The 22402-nt window shown below is 44.1% G+C and overlaps 1 protein-coding gene across 8 annotated transcripts in view; it reads right to left on the reverse strand.

Annotated features, from left to right (window-relative positions):
- Positions 1 to 22402, reverse strand: part of HHAT (hedgehog acyltransferase) — a 384776-nt gene that overhangs the window by 277696 nt on the left and 84678 nt on the right. For 7 of the 8 annotated variants that reach the window (XR_009457284.1, XR_009457282.1, XR_009457281.1 and 4 more), the window contains one exon: positions 6613 to 6763. Coding sequence is in view for 3 of the 8 variants with exons in the window: in XM_059718178.1 (XP_059574161.1) it covers positions 6613 to 6763 (151 nt within the window). In the remaining 5 variants the exon portion in view is untranslated. Of the gene's footprint in view, positions 1 to 1207; positions 3780 to 6612; positions 6764 to 22402 lie in introns of those variants that run through there. The other variant, XM_059718183.1, reaches the window with a different exon arrangement.

Below are 22402 nucleotides of genomic sequence, written 5' to 3' on the forward strand. Positions count from 1 at the left end.
GCTTTCAACTTGCCATGCAGGGGAAGCCCAGGATCATAACCCTGGGTTATCCCTGCACTGGTAAGTAGTAATGGCACAACTGGGATCTGATCCCTAATCCTAAAATCACGTAACCTGCCATGTAACATGTGACATGCCAGGAGGCATAACTTTTGGGCTCAGGGATCAGATCCCATTACACCATTAAACAAATGTGTGCCAGGGGCCCTAATTCTTTTGGGGCTCTGTGCATCTATCAATGAAAATCATTATGCTTCCAAACCATTATGTGGTATTTTATAGTGTATGAATGCCATCTTTAGATTGCTGTTTTGGCTGAGAGTCTGTCGTTGCTTGTCACCTGTACACTCCATTTTGTATCTGTTTTAGTCTATAATATTTTATCCCCTTTTTAGCCTTAAACATCTTTAACAGCTATCATTTCCATTATTTTGTAAAGACTGCTAGTGCAAATCTTCTTGTACACCATTAAGAGCAGATGTTATACTATGACTTAAACTGCCTTTTGACTAAGTAATGCAGAGTAGTCAGGTAACACACATTCTTTCTTTCCTTTCTCATGTCCTTGTGTGACTAAGTATTTAGCAGAATTCGCAGATTCATTGGAATCCAACAGGGCCATACCATAAGTGCTTCTGCTATGGCCTTCTACTCTTGCCCTCTGGGCTTCTAGCCACTCACCCCAGTGTCCTCACTGGGGTGGGATAACTTATATGCTGAATCTAATAGACTTGTCATCCATCTAAAACAACACTATTTTCACTGTTCCCAAGACCTCTCATTGTAAACTATGCTGCTCTCCAGCCTTTTGATATTCCTGAGGCAGTTGGGACACATCACTTAAATTCTGGGTGGGATGACCTGGTACTCCTAGGACTGTATTGCCTACTGTCTAAAAGCAAGGGCTGTTATTCTGTCTTCCACTTCTAATAACAATATTCCTACATGAGGCACCAAACACAAAAAATGGATTGCAGCCCTGTGGGCAGCAGTGATTCATGAGTTTAACTGTGAGGGAATAAGAAAATCGTAACTCAGGGGACAGAGAGGGCAAGCTATGTGTGATTTCTTAGATAACTGAAATTGACCCATATTTCACTAGTAGCCATGGGAAATTCTACAGCTACCACAGCTTCCAGAGCAAGAAATCAAATCAGTTGGACTTGTACTGAATTTTCAACACACAAAAAAATGCATAAATCCCATCTGTGAGAGATCATATTTAATTATTTCTGGCAGTGATCATTCACTATGCATATCAGTAAATGGGATGGTTAGGCAAAAAGAAAATACAAGTGGTCCAGATGTTTATCCATTTTAAGAACATGCAGCAAACTAAATCGGATTACCTACCAAAACTAGTTTTCAACAATCTTATGAGATGTGAAAATACTATAAGGATAAGTATTTTATAAATATTTTTGAAAACAAAACACAAGCTTAAAAATATGCCAGCCAGTATATCTAACTTTATGCTTCATAACCCCTTTTTGTGGCTTATTTGTGTCAACAGACATTGCAACATCTTCTATTTTTGTGCTGATCTGCAATTTAGTTTACACCTTAAGAACAATACTCAGATTCCACAGAGTAATAATGTATGTAAGAAGAAGAACACTGCTACTGGTTCAAACTGTTTTTCCAAGGACCAGCTTGGTCAAAAACATGTTGTAAACAGCTGACAGACTGGTAAGAAACAGATTTCTTGTTCAGCTTGATCAGTCAAAAGTTCAGTTGAGAGTTTCATAAGAGAATCAAAACGGAAGGCATCTTTTGTTATTAGCTTGAATAATTATTAATCAGAGTATCTTACCTTTTCCCCTCAAGCCTCAGCCAAATACCCTACTCCTTTGAATATTTTCTATCTTCACAAAGGAAAATTACAGTAAATCATAAAGTCTTTCTTTTGGCAAAAAATGTCTCATCCAAATCAGCCCTAATATTAATATGGAACATGGTCCTATTATTTTTATTATGAAAAAAGAAAAAGATTTATTTGTTCCATAACAGTGCCTAGAAGCCCTAACTAGGAGAAGCCCCTCACAATACACGCTGTAGATGCACAAAATAAGGGAAGTGTCCCTTCATCTAAACCCTTAGAGTCGTATTTGTTTAAAACAGTGATTCTCAACCATGGTGCCAGAGCACCCAGTGGTGCCACAATGTCTTTTGAAGGGTGTTTTGAGGTGAAAGGAGATAAGCCAGGTGTGAGGAGATAAGTACATAAGCAGAGGCTCAGGCTCCGTCCCTGCCTATACGTTACTCTGTCCCCACTGCCCAGCACTGTAATAAATGAGTTCCTTGATCAGGTCTCCTCCATCCTTAGGTCTCAAGGGGAGTGGTCCCTGAGTGCTCAGACCATAGATGGCTTTAGTGGCACTGAGGAAACGGCGCATATCACGGATGTCAGTGAGCTGTTGAATCTCCTTAACCTTGTCTTCCTACCATTTGTTCTTCATATTGTAGGTCCTCCTTTGGACCTCTGCCTTGGCTTCTTGGAGATTCAATTTATTTTGCTTGGAGTTGATATCACCTTGCCAAGCACTTGCATTTGATCAACTCTAGCATCTCCTGGTCATTCTCATCAAACCAACCTTGATGTTTCCTGGTACAGAATCCAACTATCTCTTCACAGGCACTGATGATGTGGCCTTAAGGGCACCTCACATGCTGCTAATATTCTCCCATTGTTGTTCATTGGAATTCACCAGTTTTTCATTAAGGCACTGGTGGAAGAGGTCTTGCTTGCTTGGGTCCTTGAGTCCTTCAATGTTGGTCTTCTATCAGCAATGTTTCTGCTGCAGCCATCATTTGGGAGCCAGTTTGAGTGGTATAACCAAGCACATGAGTCAGCTGATCAGTCCAACAATCATCAGCCCTAGCATAGTTCAGAAGACATGGACATCTTTGTGATCCTGGGCATAGATGATGACATAATCAATTAGGTGCCAATGCTTAGATCCTGGGTGTTGGCATGATGTCTTATGCCTGTTTTTCTGGAGGAACATGGTGTTGATGGTGAGACCATGTTCTGTGCATTTCGTCAAGAGGAAGATACCACTGGAGTTGAACTTTCCTACTCTTTCCCAATGGTTCTGTTCCAGAGGTTAGAGTCCCTTCCAACTCTGGCATTGAAATCACCAAGAAGAATAAGTCCATCTCCCTCCAGAATGTCAGAAAAGACTTGATCAAGGTTGGCATAGAATTCCTTCTTGGTTTCACTGGCAGTGTCAAGAGTCGGGGCATATGCACTGATGACAGTGGCATATTGGTTCTCCACCAGTTTAGGACAGTGAGGAGCTCCAATAATCATTGAGCTTCAGTATGATGATGATGCTATAGTGTGTGCTCCCTTGGAAGCAGACCTTCACGCAATTGTCAACATCATTACCAAGGCATACAAGAAAATGGAACTGATGCTTAACATTCAAAAGACTAAGGTCTTCTACCAACAAACTCCTAATGAACAGTCCCCAGCTCCAGTAATCCAGATCCATGGTGAGACTCTGGAGAACTATACCTCAGAAGCCATCTCTCATGGAAGCCTAACATTGACAAAGAAATCCAACATCACCTCAAATATGCAAATGTAGCCTTTGGACGCCTGAAGAAACAAGTGTTCAAAGATCACAATATCAAATCCAAAACCAAGCTGATGGTTTGTCAAGCAGTTGTGATCCCCACCTTGCTGTATGGAGCTGAGACATGGACAATGTACAGATGACTTGTAAAGTGTTGGAGAAGTACCATCAATGCTGCCAGCAGAAGATCCTCCAAATCTAGTGGGAAGACAGATGCATCAACATTAGCATCCTCCTGCAAGCAAACACCATGAGTACTGAGGGAATGATCATCTAACATCAACTTCATTGGGCTAGCCATGTCATCTGGATGTCTGACTCCAGACTCCTGATGCAAGTTTTATTTTCCCAGCTCAGACAAGGTGTACAGTCAAAGGGAGGGCAGAGAAAGCACTTCAGGGATGTCCTCAAGGCCAACTTTAAAAATTGCAGCATCCATGTCAATTCATGGAAGATCATTGCCCAGGACTGGTCTGCTACAGGGTTCTCAGTACTTTGAAACCTCACAACAACAGGAGATGGAAAAGAAGGAGTGCCAGAATCAGTGTGTTGTGGACCAAACCAAGAATCCAGTGCCACCCACCCCAAAAGGAAACACGTCTGAGTTGTAGAAGAGTCAGTCAATCCCAGATAAGCCTTATCGGCCATCTTCAGACACACAGATAAGACAATTGTGGAAGACAATCATCCTCGACTGTGAGGGATAGAAGGAAGAAGAAAAGGAAGAAGAAAAGAAAACTACTTTCTGAAATGGGGTGCTGCTCAATTCACAAAAGTTAGGGATGGATGCCTTGAGTCTATGGAGGGCTGCCTTGAGTTAAAAAAAGGTTGAGAACCACTGTTTTAAAACAACTGCAAATTTCACAACCATGGTTTTGATTTTGATATTCCATATTTATGTTTAATTATCCTAGAGGAACATCATAATGGTAGCCTAAAATATGGATAACTATTGCTTTTAACACCCTACAATAGGGGCAGGCAATTGTTTCGGACAGAGGGCCACTTACCGAGTTTTGGCAAGCTGCCAAGGGCTGCAAGGGTAGCCCCGCCCCTTCACAGGTGCCCCATCCCCTGGTTACCATCTTGGGACCGGAAGTCCCGCCCCCTAACCCCCAACCTTTGCCACCAGAAGTCCCTCCCCTTACCCCCAGAAGTACGCCTTTCAGCAAGGGGTTGTGCCATCTCAAAACCAGAAAAATGCCAAATTATATTCTAAAAATCACACATCTACAACATTCAATAATTTGATTTCAAAAAATCTTTTTCTCCTGATTTACATGCCTTTGTGTAGTGTACATAGAGGAGATTGTACAATAGCTTAAAATGAAGTCTTACTCTTGTAAACTGTGCAGGGCATGGGGGTGGGTATAGGTCTGTGAGGGTCTGTGGGTATGTAGAAGAGGGTGCGAGTGTGTGTAGGGTTGGATAGGTGTGGGGGTGGGTGTGCACTGAAGGAGCTTGTGGGTGTGTGTGGACATGTGGAGTGTGGGTGGGTATGGGGTTTGTGGGGGATGTGTATGGGGTGGCTGGGCTGTGTGAGGGGGTGTGAGCATGGGGTCTGCATGTATGGCAGGGTGAGGGGCGGTGTGGGTGCATGTGTATGGTGGGGGTGCTTGTGAGACTCACCCTATGAACACACACACACACACACACACACACACACACACACACACAGTGTGCTTGCCTCATTGATCTTTCTCTCTCTCCTCCTCCCTCATTGCATGCATACACACACACCCCTCCTGGCCCCGGGGTACCAGCGTGCCCCTGCTCCTATGATCCAATGATGCAGCCAGGGGCCACGTGGTGCTGGAGCAGCCTACCATGTGTAGGGATAGCTGCCACAGGCAAACACTTCTGGGTGGAGGCTGGGCATGGGGCTGTGCAGGCTGTCCTTTCTCCTGACTCTTGCCAGCTTCTCCTGGGTCCTACTGCCCCTGGCTCCTGTCTTTGACAGGTAGCCTGGAGCAGATAAATATTAATTTTCTAAACTGTGTAGGTGCCCCGCAGGCCAGATAGAATGGCCTGGCAGGTCAGATTCAGCCTGTGGACTGTATTTTGCCCACCCCTGTCCTACAACACTTCACTGATTTAATACACGCATAAATGCACAATATTCACATGTAAATAAATGTCTATATGGTTTTCATATTAAATCTCATATCCACAGGTTTTATAATACAGTAACTAAATGCATATAATTCATCTTTCTCTGGCTGAATTTTAAACTGATTTGTGATTTTTGGACCAAGACTGAAAAAATGCATCATATTTAATAAACATCAGCAGTGGAGAAAGTAATTGTTAGCCTAGTGGAATGATGTAGCTTGGATATAATCTTAATCATTAAGATGGTAACAACCCTGAAAGGAAAACTTCTCATTGGCATGGTAAGGGAAACCTTCAAACTCAAGTGCGCTGCAAACATTGACAAGATGAAGACTAGTTAGGAACAGGCTCACATATTTACATTCAGACACATACAAAACTCTACTGTTAAGTTTGCAAGTTACTCTATATATGGTACTTGCTTACACAGATTATAATTAAGTGCCCATCTAATTTGTGGGAGCTGCTCTCCGATTTCATGGGTGGAACATAGGCCCAGGCATCCATTTTGCAGGTGGAGTACAGCAGGCTCCTCCAGGTCTCTAATTGGCTGAGGGGCTCCAGTGGTCCTGCCCCTCACCACTGACTGGCTGCAGGGGCTGCCTGTCATGTCTCCCTGCCCCTCTCCACCAATTGGTGGGGTGAGGGTGGGGCTGCATGACTGTCATGGGCAGAGCCACATGACAGGTAGCCCTCATAGCCAATCAGCAGTGAAGGGCGGGAGTGACCTCTGAGGAGCAAGCATTTATTTTTCTGTAAGTTCCCTCCTCCCCACCCTCGGATTTCACAGGCAATGCCAGATTTCGAAGAATCCACAAAAACCACAAAACATTTGGTAGGTCCCTAATTACAATGCATACTTCATGAGTTTACTGAAACTTTTACTATCACGTATCAGTAATAAATGAAACCCACTGACCTCCACATTCCAGTGAAACTATGCATTGTGCTCACACAACGAGGTAAGGCAGGAGGTTTGAGTCCATCCATTTGAATAATAAGTGCAGGGACACCAAAGAGAACCAAGTATTTCACATAAAAGAATAGTACTTGAGCTAAAGCCAGGCCACCTGAAAGAAAATATATCCATGCATTACATTAAAAAAAAGAAATACATTTTAAAACCTTTATAGTTTTTTTCTAAATACAAAGACTGACTAACTTAAAAGTAAGTTAAAAATGTTGACTAATATATTTTATAAGAACAACATATTATGAGACATATGATCTGTTATCTTAAAATGTGCCTAAAATGAAGTAATATTTGTTTTAGTACAAAGATATAAAGCACCAGCAATTCCACTTTCTAAATCCCTGCTTAGACCTCAGGGTTGTATTGGTCTGATAAACAAATATTGACTTGACTTGAACTGAAAAATCAAAATGCATTGATCCAAGAGATAAATATTTACCTCAAGGGACAATAAATCTTCATGTACACCAAAACACAAAGTCAATACTCAACTATGTACAGTATTATTACATGCACTCTTTACTTCTCCCTCCAAAATGAGAATAAGCTAGTGCTACATTTGCATTGTGCCCCTGCAGGCCTTCACGGATGTATGTAACCTTAAACTGCTCTCACACACAATATTCTTCAGAAACAATCACTTTCCCAAACTCCCCATTCCTGGCTCAACATAAACATGGCTACAGAGCATGAACTGTGTCACTGCCATTTAGCCAACTCCTGCCTAACTTCAAAAATACAGACTTGGAATATATGTGCAAAGCTGCTCACATACTTTAGAACCTTATTATGGCCTAGGAGATTTCCAGAGGCCAGAGCTAAATCAAAAACATTCAGCTTCTCAATATGTTTTCAGAATACAGATTATTGGCAGTATGTGTGCCCATAGCCTAAAGACAGCATACAGCATAACCTGTAATAATCCTCATTTACCCTGGTGTGAGATCAGAAACAGGTCCAGTCATTTCAATGGTGTTTCTCACAAGAGCAAGGACTGTAGAACAGACCCTTCATTTGTGCTGCTTACATAAACAACAGATTTGGATGGAGAAGAGAGATGGTGATATTAATAAGTCCCATCATTCTGAAACTGACATATATACCTATAACTTTAGGTAGCATCAGGAGCTCACAAATTTACTGTGACTCTTATGTTATTTGCTGGTTTTCATTTTCTTTAAATTTCAGCTCTTGGAATGCTGGTTACATGAAACCCTTAGCTTTCACTTTAAAACAGGGAAGGCTAGATTCAAATCCCCTCAGTTAGCACAGAACCTGGACTGGGGTGGGAGTTAGACACTTCAGCCCTAGGGAGCAACTGAAAACTCATCATGGCTAGTGAGAGAAGTTACACATAAACCAGTTTAAGTCATCAGAAACTGGTTTAAACCTGTAACGGAACAGAAGTTCAGTGCACATAAACCAGTTTCAAACTGAAACTGGTTTAAGATAAACCTGGTTAAATGTAGTATCAGACTTAACTGATTTGGGTCAAGCCAGTTTATGAAACTTCTGTCCTAGAACCCTTCCTGGTTCATGTTAAATCACAGTCCCCCAGCATCCCAGCATGCTTTCCAGCCCTGGGTTGGGCTGTGCTGTCTACTCCAGGGCAGGGACTGCCCCCTCTCCCCCGGCCCGCAGCAAACCCCAGCTGGGGTCTGGAGCCAGGGAGGGGGTTTAAAACCCCCTTTTCCTGAGTACAGAGCTGCCCTGCCCTGCTAAAGTTACTGCTGGCTATAAACTATGGAATACAAATCCCAGAGGCACCTGGAAGCAGGAAGAAGTGTTGTTGTGATTCTGGACTGCAAATCTCAGAGACCGTGGAGGCAACAAGAAGAGAAAGTGAACACACAACCCATGCTGGCCACCTGCCAGAGAGCCATGCTCTAGCACTCCCCAGGTTTTGGCCTGAGTCACTGTAGGCTTGTGGCTACAAAAAGTAAATGTCTATTCACTTGTTAGTCAGTTTAATCTCTGCATCTTAGACTACCCTGCAAAGACTGAATCGATTCAGCCTCGGGCTTTTTGACTATATTTAGCCATGGGCTTAAATCCAGTATATGCCTCTTTTGGAATTCAGCATTTTTACTCAGGCTCCTGTTATGATCAGAACTGACCCCAAGAAGCTACCTTCCTCCCTCATTCCCACCTAAACTCCTCTGTGATTCACACTGCTCATGCAAAAGTCCAAATTCTACCTCCAGCCCTGGAGAGACAAGAGCCATTGAGTGCACAAAACACATGAGTCATGACTAACAACAGCAGCATAGAAATCAAATCAAAACTGATGCAGTAAGTGCCTCAGACTCCTTGTGTCATGTGCAGAGCCAGATCCAGCAGTACATGCCCCATGCCAGTCCCACATGCCTTGGGCTGTCACAGGGCGTGTACTGCATGCCACAGCCTGAAGAACCCACTTTACACACTAGCTCCAGCATGGCCCAATCCAAACTAGCCCCAGAGCCAGCGTGCAGGGCCAGTCTGGTGAGGTGCCATATATAGCGTACACTGTGTTGCATGCAGGAAGCATGGCATCAGGTCCAGCCTGCATACCACATTCAGCACATAGGGCTGAGGCCAGCACATGAAGTCAGTCCAGCAACCCACAGGCCAGATCATACAGCTCCATGGGTCAATCTGGCCCATGGGCCATATGTTTGACACCCCTGCCTAGTGATTGGGCATGACCCAGGGAGGGAAAAGTCCTGGAACATAGTTCCTCCTACCACATTATTGTTGTTTTAACCAATGACCACATATGCATAAACAGTGCTAGAATGGAGTAAGAGTGAGCATGTCTCTAGCTTGGTGATTAGGGCATTTCCTTGCAAGAGAGAAGTCCCATGGTTCTTCCTAACACTGTTTATGTTATTTTAAACTTGGCTAAAATATATACATCCACTGGATGGTACTCAGATGAGACACATTTCATTTATAACCATCTAGGATGAAAACCTGACTCCGTTGAAATCAGTGGCAAAACTCACACTGACATCTGTAGGGTCAGTATTTCACCCATACTGGCCAAAAAATGGATTTCTGGTGTAACATTCTGGTGTGATAAACTGATGTGACCTAATACAGAAAAAGTAATGGTAAAGCAAAACACCCAGAACCCAGATTTCTATAATAAAGTGAAGTGTGCAGCATTTTACTTCTGGAACACAGTAGATTAATATTCACAATCAGATTTTTATTCCAGAGTGGGATAAATAACTGAAGCACAACCTGAATGCCAGCCAATTAAAACATATTAGATTATAACTAAGTGATCTATAATGCCAGCTCTCTGTTTTGATTCCCATCTTATCCAATTTCTCATTTCTATTCTGTCAGTTTTCATTTCACAAGTAAGTTCTGACTGACACCTACACAAAGTGAGCATTAATGTTACAGTAAGCTAAGCAACATGGCCTCAACAAAATATGCTGTACTTATAATACAGACATTAAAAATGTAAATATGAGATAATGAATGGTATATGAGATCCTAATGTTTGCATAAAATTATATAACACAACTAATTCATAAATACCTTTACTAGCACAATTTAATGGCTCAAGGAGAATTAAATTAAACCAACTTTAAAAAAAATAAGCCTTCTATGTTACAGCATTATGGTATTAAATACTCTACCTAACACATAGTAAAACAAGGAAAGCTGCTCTAAAATAACACCTTGGGCATGTCCAGATGAGCAGAAATGTGCGTTTCCTCTGGGGGCATGTAGCAGTGGTACATCTTGTGCCGCTGCTACTTGCCACCAGGGAACTCCCATGCCACATGCATTTTGGCACATGGCAGGTTACCCCAGGTGGGATAGTGGAGGGGAGGGCCAGCAACTGTCCTGGTCCCAGCAATCTTACCTGGGGTCATGGGGACCTCAAGGAGCTGCAGCCACAGTGCTCCTGGAGCAGGAAGACTCACTAGCAGCCAGAGTGGCTCTGGCTGGCCAGGCTCCAGTTTTAGGTGACACGTGCTGCTGCTACGTGTGCTGCCCCACTTTTTTTTTGGCATGGTTTTTTTTTGACCAGAGGAAATCCTGAAGTAAAAAAAACCCTGTGCTGCAAAGTAGCAATGCGGGAAATGCCTGCATGCGTGGAGTGTGGCACTGTAGACGGGTATGTGGTATCACATATTGCATGTCCGCACTTGTCTGGATGCACCCTTGGTGTTCAATTCATAGGCTCAATCAATCTCAAGTTCATAGCTGAGGCAGTTGAATTTTGCATGTAACGTAGGGACTCCATCTCTTTATTAGCTATAACAAATACGATGCACCCTCCTCAATTTCCAGGACTTACTTTTTGAATACAGAATTCCCCTGCAAGTAAATCTGTGACTTAATGTATTTAAATGGATTTTAAAATGTTTCCTTTAAGAAACATAGCACACACGAGCCCCCTTTGGTCCAAATATCCTAAGTAACAAAAGAAAACCAGTCTCTTTAAACTTTCTATGTACTTAACACTCAAGTGAAATCTTCTGCAAAGATTTGAAGAAATTAAGACATAATTAAACAAAGTTATTAATAATTAAGAAATGGTGACTTTTTTCTGCCTAAATTATTGCTTGACATAGTATTGGGTTTTTTAACTAGACGTAGTAGGTCCACTCCTTCACTTTTGCACTCCGTCTCTCGGGCATAATTAGTCCCAGTTCCCCTGGTGCTTCTATCCCAGCTAATCTCTCCCTGTGCTGCATCAAAGTCTTCTGCCAGCTGAAGGGCCTCGAGGGAGGATTTTGGACAGTGGCACTGAACCCACCTCTGTGTATGGTCTTCCAGGTCTGTGAGGAACTGCTCTAGTAGTATTTCATCACAGACTTCTTCTTTGGTTAAAGTTTCTGGCCTCAGCCATTTGTCTGGCAAGTCTGCCAAGCGCTGCCATAGAGCATGGGGTAACCTCTCTTCCTTACTCTTCTTGCCCCTGTTGGTGTCTCTCTGGGTTATGTTGAGTCTCAACAATATTTCTTTTTTCACCTTGTCGTAATCTTGTGCATCTATCTGAGTCACGGCACGGTAGGCCGTCTGGGCCTGTCCTACCAGAAGGACTCCCAACTGTCCCACCTATCTAGCCTTTTCCAGCCTGGAAGCTATGGCTGTCCTCTCAAATATTTCCAAGAATGTCTCCGGATCATCTTCTTTTGTCACCTTTGGCATCTTTATATCTAGAAAATGCCTGTGTGCCCACACCTGTTGTTGTATCAGATGCTCTTCTACTGTCGTCTGTCTTACTGCTTGCTGTTGTTGCTGCTGGAACAACTGAGCCATCAGATTCAGAGTCTGTTGAAGGGTCTCAGGCACTGCCGTACTTGGTTGGTGCTCTATTCTATACTCTTTGGGGGGCCGCAGCCGCCAACTTCCTGGCCAGTACACCAAAATATGTCCAATGGTGGGTTTTCACCCTCTCACAGCGGGGTCCTTCAGGAGGGCCATGATCTCTTTATGGCCCCCTCACCGTGCCAAGTCGGCCCAAGGGCACCTTCAAATTCTCGCCCGCCATGTCTTTGATGGTTAGATAAAGTTGGGAGGCTGCCTTACGACTTCCTGGGCATGGTTAGCTGTGACCTCTGTCCCCGTGTGTTCCCAGACCCCCTGGGGGTCTCCCGGTATGATGGGTGCTCCCCAGGCACCCTAGCCTTATGGGCTACGCGTGGCTCCTACCAACCCCTAATACCACGCCCCAAGCCTCGCTGATGGGATAGACGCTGGTATGTCTCTCTATGTGTACACGGCCCATCTCTCGGGCCTCCTTTATGTACTCTCGCCCCGCTCTCTGGGGCCTCCTCTTCTGTGCTGCCCTCTCTTGGGCTCTCCGAGCCCACTCGGGGCCTCCCTGTAACATTGCCCCTCTCTGGGGTCTTCTCTGTAGTGTCGCCCCCTGTCTGGGGCCTTTGCAATAGTGCCCCCTTCTGGGGCTTTCCCTGTAATGTCACCCATACTCGGGCTTCTAAAATACAGCCCCCCGTCTGGGGCTCTCTGCGCCCACTCTGTGGACTTCTCGGCAATGCCCCCTGACTCTTGGGCCCACCGCGCTGCTACCACCTTCTCCCAGGGCTCACCGCACCACTACCCCCTCTCACTGGGGGCCACCGCAGCACTCCACCCTGCTCCGGGGTTTTCCGCAGCACTAGCCCTGTTTCAGAGGCTCACCGCGCCTGCACTGGGCTTCCTAATAATATGGCCCCCTCTCTGTGGCTCGTCGTGCCCGCGCTGGGGCTTCTCAAAGCTGCCCCTCTCTGGGGCTGGGGTCTACGTACCCCGCAAGTTGCGCCCTCACTGGCGCCGGGGTTCCCATACCACTGGGGTTCCCCCCTTTATGAGGATACTGCGCCCTGACTGGCGCTAGGGCCCCCACACCACTGTGGGGCCCTTTATGAGGCCTCCTCCAACCCCTACAGCCTCACCCAAACCACCGGTGTAATATCAGAAGCAAACATAAACTCGAGCCTCCTGGGTATAACTCAACTCAAAGCCATCTGGCTAAACCATGGTGCTCAAACCTCTCAGAGCTGCCATCCTTCACTCAGCTAGAGCGGTTCTTGCAATGCTCGCATTCTAGCTCCAGGAGCTCCTACCTCCCTGGCCGCTGGCAGAGAACTGCCAGCCTGGCCTCAACCCTGGGCTTTATGAGGGCCAGGCCCTGCCCCCTTCTGGCCAGCTGACTCACATTAGTTGCCCCGGCAACCCACAGCTGTGCTTGTTATGTTCTGCCAGGGCTCTCGCTCCCTGGCAGTTTCCACTCTCTATCTCGGGTACAGGCTTGTCTCTATTGTTCTATTTTTTTTGTCAATCTCTGGTGCTCATCACCTTGTCTGAGCGGTTTTCTCTTTTTTTTTTCTTTCTTACTCTGTTTTCTGCACCAAGACAGTTTTAGCACCTTGGCTAGCGGGCCGAAGACCACCGCAACATCTTGTTGGACTCTCCCACGCGTCCATGATCTTACCTGCCACGACTTGTTGTTACGGGAGAAAATAGAATGTGTGTGGGTTTTGATGATTTCGCTCTTGAAATCTGTCTTAGTGTAGTGAGGGCTCCACCAACCCCTACACCCTTGCCCGTTCCACTGGGTGTTAATTCAGTAGTCTTGACAATCTGCCTCCAAGCAGTACAAATGCTCTGTGGGTCTTTAGGTCTGGCCAATCAATAGCCCCAGCGGGCCCGATTGTACTTCACCCAGCTTGGAGCCTTGCACAGACCTGCCATTAATCCTAGCCAGTTCTTTTACTGGCCTATTGTCCCAATAGTTGCAAACGCACTATTTATCTGGGATGACTTCCCTCTCACTCTAATGAAAAGGAGAATGAAAACAAACTGGCATTTCTCCTGCCCTTACATTCCCAACTTTATGGTACCCTTTTTCTTCAGCCCCACTATTAGGGTCTTTACAGTACCTTCTAACTGCCCCACGGCACCTTCTAACTGCCCCACGGCAGTTGCAGTTTCTCTCCAGGTGTTTCCTTCAGGGTTCTCTCCCCTAGCAGCTTCCTCCACAGAGCTGCTTCTCTTAAACCTGATCTCCGTTGCTTTCTCAGTGCCTTTGGCTATCCCTGCCATCTCTCTGCCCGAGTCCGCCACTTCCGGTTTCTGGTGTTCCCTTTTTGCCTGCCCCGGCTCTCCTTTTATCCTGGAGTTCCAGCTGACTCCCCCTCACCGCCTAAAACTTTGGGTGAAGAATGAGCCCTGCGGAGTTCTTTGCAATTCAGGTAGGACCAATTGACTTCCCTGGGGCTCTTCTCTTTCCTCACAACCATATATGCACTGCACACTACCCTAAAACAGGACACAGTTCATCATGGGTCATATAGTTCAAACAGGCAGCCTGCCACAGAGGAGGATGGGAGCTTGAGGTACTCTGACAACAGCATCCAGGAGTTTAGTTTTGGCTCTGAACCAAAAACATTTATTTGCATAAAATAAATATTTTTTAGTTTAGAGTCAAAAATATTTTGGTATTCAAATATGCACTGTAAAATATGCGTGTTTCAAAAAGTGCTATTAATGATCGGTATATCTCAGTGGTGCTCAATCTTTTGGCTTCACAGGTCAAATGAGTGGCACAGGGCTAGTCTGTAGGCCAGATCAGGCACCGTACTGGACCCACATGTTAGAATCAAGCCCTGGAACCTCATGCTGTCCCTGCCCAGCCCTGAGCACTAGGATCAGACTGCACACTGCCCCTACCTGGCCCTGCACACTAGGATCAGGCCCCATGCTGCCGTGCACACCCAACCTAGAATGCAGGGCCAGCACAGAAGTGGTGCCAAATTTTCAGACACATGGGGAGCCCCGTGGACCAGATGATACAGTTCTAGGGACCAGATCTGGCTTGTGGGCCAGGGTTTGAGCAGCTCTGGTATATCTAATGGTTATTATTTCACCAAAAAAATGGGCAGTCCGCGTTACTACATAAGGCCATTACAAGATCAAACCTAATGTTTCAAATCATCCCCTCCAGTCAATTTACAAGTTGTAGCTCTACTGGCTGAAATGTCAATGTGGGAAGAACAATGATCAATGTGTAAAGAGAATTCTGATTAGTAGATTTACTCTCACTGGTCTCTAATGGACCAAGGCTGCATGCTGACAAATCAAGAGTAAGATTCACCAGTACATCACAAATGATGTGAAATATTTTGGCAGTGCAAGAAAACTGTAAACATAGTTCAAGTGTCTCAGTATGTTTCAGCTGCTTTACACTACTTCATGATAGCACTATGAAGCCAGGAGGTATCTACTTAATGTAAAGTTAAAAGTTAAAATAAAAAATGAAGGATGACACTAATTACTTCAATTCATCAACATTATCACCAAATCTAGTCTCTAGGCTTCATGTGTAGTATTTCATGAATGACATTTTTAATTATTAAAGACATCTAAAAAACCCTTTAGTAAACCAGAGAGGATAAATTTGAGAGGATATATTGAAAACACAGTTAAAAGCAAAATCCTGGATTTATGTAAAAAAACAAACAACCCCCCCACCCCCAACTCAATTCAAATATGTCCAGGCATGGGAAATACAGAGTTAATGCATTCAAAGATTTATTGCTACCAAGTACTGATATCAATCAACGCACCAATTAAAAAATTACAATTTCAATGTTTCAAATTCAAGGTTAGATTTAATTTGCGTTATAATGAGAGATTAGTGGTTCTGTGTATTCCTTCCCCATTGTTCACATCACTACAGAAAAGAAAGTTGTTTGGGGACTGTGAGCATTTGGATTTCTTTTAATTTTATGTTAAGCCTGAATTTCCTTAATCCATAATGCGTGTCAGGAAAAAAATTACTATATTCTTGTAATTTTTTTACATAGAAATAACAGATGCTTACCCTCAAAATTTACATGTTTTAACATAGTTTCTTGGGGTAATAACAAAAATGTACATTGTAATGTACATTTTCTGGTACTGAGATTGAAAAACAAATCTCGTTTTCAAACCACCCAGCCTTTTTCTACTTCATAAATCATCACCAACCACCTTTGTTCCAGAGCATAAACTTGGCAATTTCATTGGTGATGCATGAGCAGAACAGCAAATTTCCCTTCTGAACAGCTACACTGGCCCTGCAGTGTTGCCAGTTGCAAACACTTGTTTCTGTCAGTAAACAGAGAAGATGAGACTAGGAAGACACATCTGGCACAGATATGTGCAATTACTGTATGGTCTGGGTAGCTGTTTAGAAAAAATTAACATCCTTGACCTAGTAGCTAATGCCTCTCAAATTCTAAATCTCAGTTTATTTGGGTTTCTTTGTTCTTCACCAGATTCTGCACACCATTCATCTCTCATTGAAAAACTCACAAAAACAACAATACTTCAAAAGCTTTATGAAGATTCATTCATGCAACTGGAACCATAATCTATTCTGCAGATTTTTGGCCTCACATGAATATGTGTTTAGTGTTGCTGCTGCTAGGCAGAAGGGGTTATTTCCTATAAAAGTTAACAAAGGAAAATCTCAGACATGCTTAGCCTCTGTGGAGATGACCTTTCCCTTCCATCCACATTCACTACAGCATCAAAGCTCCCTTTTTTCCTCTGTCATGACTGTGCACTCTCAGTGGAGTATAGAAGTCACAGAAGGGAGTAGATATAGCTTATAGCAAAATTAGCCACTTCCTAGATTTACACCTGAAAATACACCTGTGCCCAAATGAGTAAAAAGAAACACTCTGGAAGTAGGTTTCCCTAGTCTTGATTCAGGTCACTGTTATTCTGGATCAGTGGTTCTCAACCTTTTTCAGAATCAAGGCACGACTCTTATCTTTTGCTCATTTTTAACTATGAAAAATATTAAATTAACTTTTCTGTTGCAAAGAACTCATAAAGACCACAACAGGTCAAAATGTTTCTTAAACTATGAATTCCTGTTTGAAATCTATGGGTTTATCTTGTGAATCATCTGCAGATGTCTGCTCTTCTAACTGTGCTAATATTGGTGGCACCTTCGGGCATCCTTAAAAGCATCCCATTGCACCCCAGAGAATTATTGCTTTGGATAAATGCTAAATGCAATTATTGTTGTGCACATTCAGGATAATAATAATCACCAACCTTTCAGTATTAACCTTTTGATATAAAGTAATAACTACTTTGGACTTGATTCTCTGCTCTGTTGCCCAGTTTTCTTAAACAGGCTCCATGTCAATTTAGCTGTACCAGATGCCCTGATAGTGCAAAATGGAAAAGACTGTTTAAAAATGACCCTGAATCAATGCCATACTGGTATTCAAGGCTGGGAACAAAAAATGTGTGTGAACACACAACATGGTGCAAATTGGTCTGGGGTTTGGAAATGTAGTATTACAGTGAAGATTTTGCTTTGATTGCTTATCTTGTTATTGACTATAATTGTTTTGACTGTTTATTTTGTTATTTTTCTTTTTATATAAGGACTATTAAAATAAAGTTAATCCTATTATGATTCACTAACCATCAAGATAAAGTTATTTAATCAATTTTATTATTTGGAACTGATCATCTATTTTAAATTCCTTATTGCTTAGCATAAGACCAATGTCAAATACATTTTATGATTTTAGACATGTTTGACTCATGACTTAAAAATTTAAATTTAGTATAAGGAAAATGCTTATGTAAGGGTTTGTGGTATGTCTGGTGTGTGTGGATATGTCTGGTTTATGTGGAAAGAAGTAACGAAAGAATAAATGATGGACATGTGTGCCAGCGACACAGAAAGACAGGCCTCTTGCAGCAGGTTAACAGCTGCAGTGACTTAGAGTCAGCAGCAAAGGATTACCAAACACTAAATCATGCTCCATCCTGATGGCTGAAGACTGCAAGCGATGGCCCCTGAAGATTGCAGACCACAAAACCAGAAGATCATGATCTACCAATCCCAGCTTGCCAACAGGACAAGAAGGATGGCCTTCGCATCTGACTCAGCAGAATCCACAGGATAGTAATAGCTATCCACAAATATATGGAAAGCTATTACTATAAAAAATAAAAACACAAACACAAGGCTTTGGGTCTCTTCCACCTGCAAGGAGGAGTTTTGGGTATGTCCAACAAGACCTGACTCTAACTTTCTTGGCCAGCCTGGCCAGCCACCAGACTGAACTTGAGCAACTTTGAAACTTGGTAACACCTTAACCTTTGCAGGACTGTCTAACTTCTGTGTGTGTGTGTTTGTCTCTTTTGAATGAATGGATGAGTGAATGAGTATGTATCGGAATGAGTGAAGCAAATAACCTTACTGTTCTTTATTCTTTTCATGTTGCATGTTTTATGTTCCAATAAATGCGGCGTTGTGCCTTATCCCCTGATAAGATTCCAGCTTGTTTTTAATTCACACTGTATGCCCTGTGTGCACAACAGAAACTAACTTCAAGAACCAACAATCCAATGATGCAGAACATGAATGCCTACATGTAGCAAGCCCATGGCCACGAGGTGGCCATGACGCCCCTTAGTGACCTTGTGGCTCCTGCCTGGCTCAGGTTCTAATGTACCCCTCCCTTGTTCACTTACCTTCCACACCTTGTTCTTATGGAAGTTATAAAAGAGAGGCTGCCCATAGGGTTTAAGTGAGCCTGAGTCTCTATTGATCCCCACTGTGCCCCTCCTGGGTCCCCAGTCACAGTCCTGCACCCCCAGGCTAGTAGGCCCTCTCAGCCTGTCTGTACCTCTGCTGGGCACATACAGCCTTAAGGGCTAACTGTGTGACTCCATTCCTTCCCTACCCTATGCCCCAAGCTTCACAGGAGTTCTCTCTCTGTGATGCTGTTTATTTATATACTCAGCCCCCTTGGGCCTTTGGACCCTGATGGTCCCTTCCTGAACTCTCAGACCCCTGGTCCTGCACACTGTCCCTTCTCTGGGCTCCCAGACCTTGGACAAGCCCACTGCCCTTTCTCTGGGCTTGTGGGCTCTCTGACCTGACTCAGCCTTTCCCTGGGCACATGGACCTTCTGTGGATTCAAAATAAAACACAGGCCACTTGCCTGTAAAACCATGCCTTCCTCTGGCTAGGTAACCTTCTTCTGTTTCCCAGGCCTGCAGGGTTGTTCACATAAACTCAAATCCCTTCAAGACCCCTGCTGCCAGAAGCTCCTTGCTTTATGGCTGTGGGCTTATATAGCTCCAGCCTGAGCCCTCTTCTGGTCAGGTGAGTCTCGCACTAGCCCCCTGCACCACCTGCTAGTAGCCTCACAGGTTGCTAGCTCCCTTAAAGAAGCAGGCACACCCCAGTGTCCGGCTACACTACAACAAAAAAAGTTTAGACACTAGCATCAGCCTTCCTATTCCAGAATATTTACCACCGCCTGTCCAGTCTGTAATTATCCTAAGGGACAATCAGGTGCATCAGCCATCAGAAACCCATCACTAAATATCTCACTTAAGATGAAACACAATTTTCTTCAATGTTGAAAAAACAATGGAATAGCTGTAACTAGAGTGATCCTGTGATTTTAACAGAACACTAAAGGTGGCCATGCCACACTGAATAGAAGACACATTTATTGTAGAGCAGATACAAGAAAGAAAAAGCATTGGAAACATTTCTTTTTCAGTTCACCTTTTCACAATTACCTTTGTAGCCCAGGTGGACTCGGGCATATACTCCCCTTCTCCAACTGAAGGAAATTCTTAGCTGGCAGGTGTGCTGTGGGGGAACTGCAGACTGCTCAGTTTCCCTCCATCCCTATAGAACCAGGCCAGGACAGTCAGGGGAATTAACTATGTACAAATTTATTTACATTCACTTTTCACAAGGAAAAGAAACATGGATATAAAAATATGTATGATAGATAGATAGATAGATAGATAGATAGATAGATAGATAGATAGATAGATAGATAGATAGATAGATATGTATATGTGTATATATATGATATCTAAACAAATAACATAAACAATACCCTCTGGGTAAATGCTATAAAACCTTACACCAGTGCTCCAGATACACGTAAGTCACAGGTAAGTATCTGATTTGAAACAGATAAATCCCAAAATAAACATACATAGCCAACACATAAACTATAGATAAGTATAGGTGAACAATAAATAAGCCACGAATAAATACAAATAAACAACAGGTGAAATAATAGCAAAAGGAGGTCCCAGCAGAGCCCTAGGACTCTACTTGTCTACTAATTTACAAACAGGAGAGTTCACAAAATATAAGACATGACATCATGCCACTTACAGAGCAAGAACCTCAAAGATAAACTTAATCCCAAGGGGAAACCCCAATGCCCTAGGGCTTTTTCCCAAGCCCTTCAAGGAAGCTGGTAATTTCAGGGTGGCCCTCCCAGTGGGACCTCCACTTTCAGGAGCCCTTAACTAACCAGGGGGAACTCCCCTGTAGGAATCCTTTTTTCCCTGCAACTCATGGCTCCCAGGCCTGGAGGGTGGCCCTTGTCCTCTGCGCCAAGCTGCTTTCTTGCCTGCGATGGGCTTTGGGGGAGGGGGGTCACTGTCCCCTGGAACAGAGCTCTGCTATGCAGGGCTTCTGGGGCCTCTGGCTCAGCCCTGTCTGCTGGCTCAGTAGCCTGAGCACCATCTGGCTCCCTGGTCTCAATCTTTTGCTATGGGTTGGAGGCCCAGGCTGCCTCTGCAGCACCAGACTTGGTCCGCTCCCAGACCCTCCATGCAGCGCGTCCTGCACCAAGCTCCCAGCCTCGTGCCAGGGGTTGGGGACCTGAGCCACCCAAGCACTCCAAAGATCCTGCTCCACACACCAGTCTGTGCACTGTGTCTCTGGCTGCACACCAGAGGTTTCAGACCCGAGCCGCCTCACGCAGCTCCCAGGGTCTGGATACCATGCACTGTGCTGCACACCAAGAATCTAGCCGCTGGAACCGTCCACCGTTCCCCAACGATGGAAGTCTTCAAGGGCGCTTCTGGGCTACTGCTTTGCCCTGCTGAGCAGCTCTCCTCAGCTCTTCTAAGCCCCGCTCTTCTCTCTTCTCTGTCCCAGATGTGTCTCCCTCAGGCTGGGCACACAGCTCCTTTTATACTCTCCAGGGCTCCGCCCCTGAAGTCTTCCGGACCTGACAGTGTTGCAGTCTACAGTCAGGTCCAGAGGGAGTTCCTCTCCCCCTCCCCTCAGGAAAAGGGTGCGACTTAACTCCTCTTGCTGCCTCCTGATTGGTGGAGGGGCTCCACCAATCAAAACAGCAAAATCTCAAGCCTGGGACCCAACCCAAGCTCCGAAAGGCAAGCCTGCTACGCCTTGAACAACCTTGAGTTATTATGAGGTAAAGTGACCAATTTCACCAACATGCACCACATTTACTTGAATATAAGATGAAGTTTTTTCCCCCTTTGACATAGGGGGGAATATGTGTCTTATATTCACATACAGGAAAACCACCTCCTTAAATACATTCAACTGCGGCCAGAAGCAGCACGTGCTCAGTAAAGCACATGGGCAAACATACTGATGGGGATCTTCAACAAGACTAAGTTAATGCAGCCCATCTCAATAACATAATGTGCCCAATCCCCTTCAGCACTAACTCTTTTAAAAGTCATGTTGAACAGCTACATTGCTGATTTGCATATATGCAAATTAATACAGGTATGTTTATTTCACAGTCGGTGTTTTTTGGTCCCTTGTGTTTTTGGTCCACTTGTCCTCTGCAGCTTCTGCCCCTTTCTCCCCCTTACTATCATGTCCACCAGGGGGTAAGAAGTTGGGGGCAGCAGAGGGCAAGGGGCTACCTGACCCTCCAGTCACTGTTCCCTGCTGTAGCAATGGGAGGGGGACAAATTCAAGACAAACCTCTGATAACTAGATTCCATACTTTGAAAATTATTTTTAAAATTATAAATTTTCCATATATAGAATCTAATTATTGGGGGTAGTCTTAAATTCAGTCATCTTAGATTTGAGTAAATATGGCATAGTAAAAAGAAAAGAGATTTTAAGGCATTTATGAAAACTCCCTCTCCTGAGTTACTACAGAATTCATTATAGTGTAATGCACTTTATGCCAAACCAAGTTTTAAAGAGAATTTAAAGCAATAATTTGGCGCACAGATTGCACAGCAACTCTCTTGGCACTACTCAATAGTTTGTTGCTTCCTTCCACTCCTGCATCTATTCTCTGAGTACCATCCTGGAAAACAATAGCAGGACTCATCTTTCTAATTTGCCCAGTGTCTTTCTTGAACATGATCTTTCTCTGCCATTTGATGACTCGCCTCCAAAGTAAGGATAGCAGAGGTGCACATGTAATTATTATTAGGGTTCCCA

The sequence above is a fragment of the Alligator mississippiensis genome, chromosome 1, assembly GCF_030867095.1.
Source record: "Alligator mississippiensis isolate rAllMis1 chromosome 1, rAllMis1, whole genome shotgun sequence".
NCBI lineage: Eukaryota > Metazoa > Chordata > Crocodylia > Alligatoridae > Alligator > Alligator mississippiensis.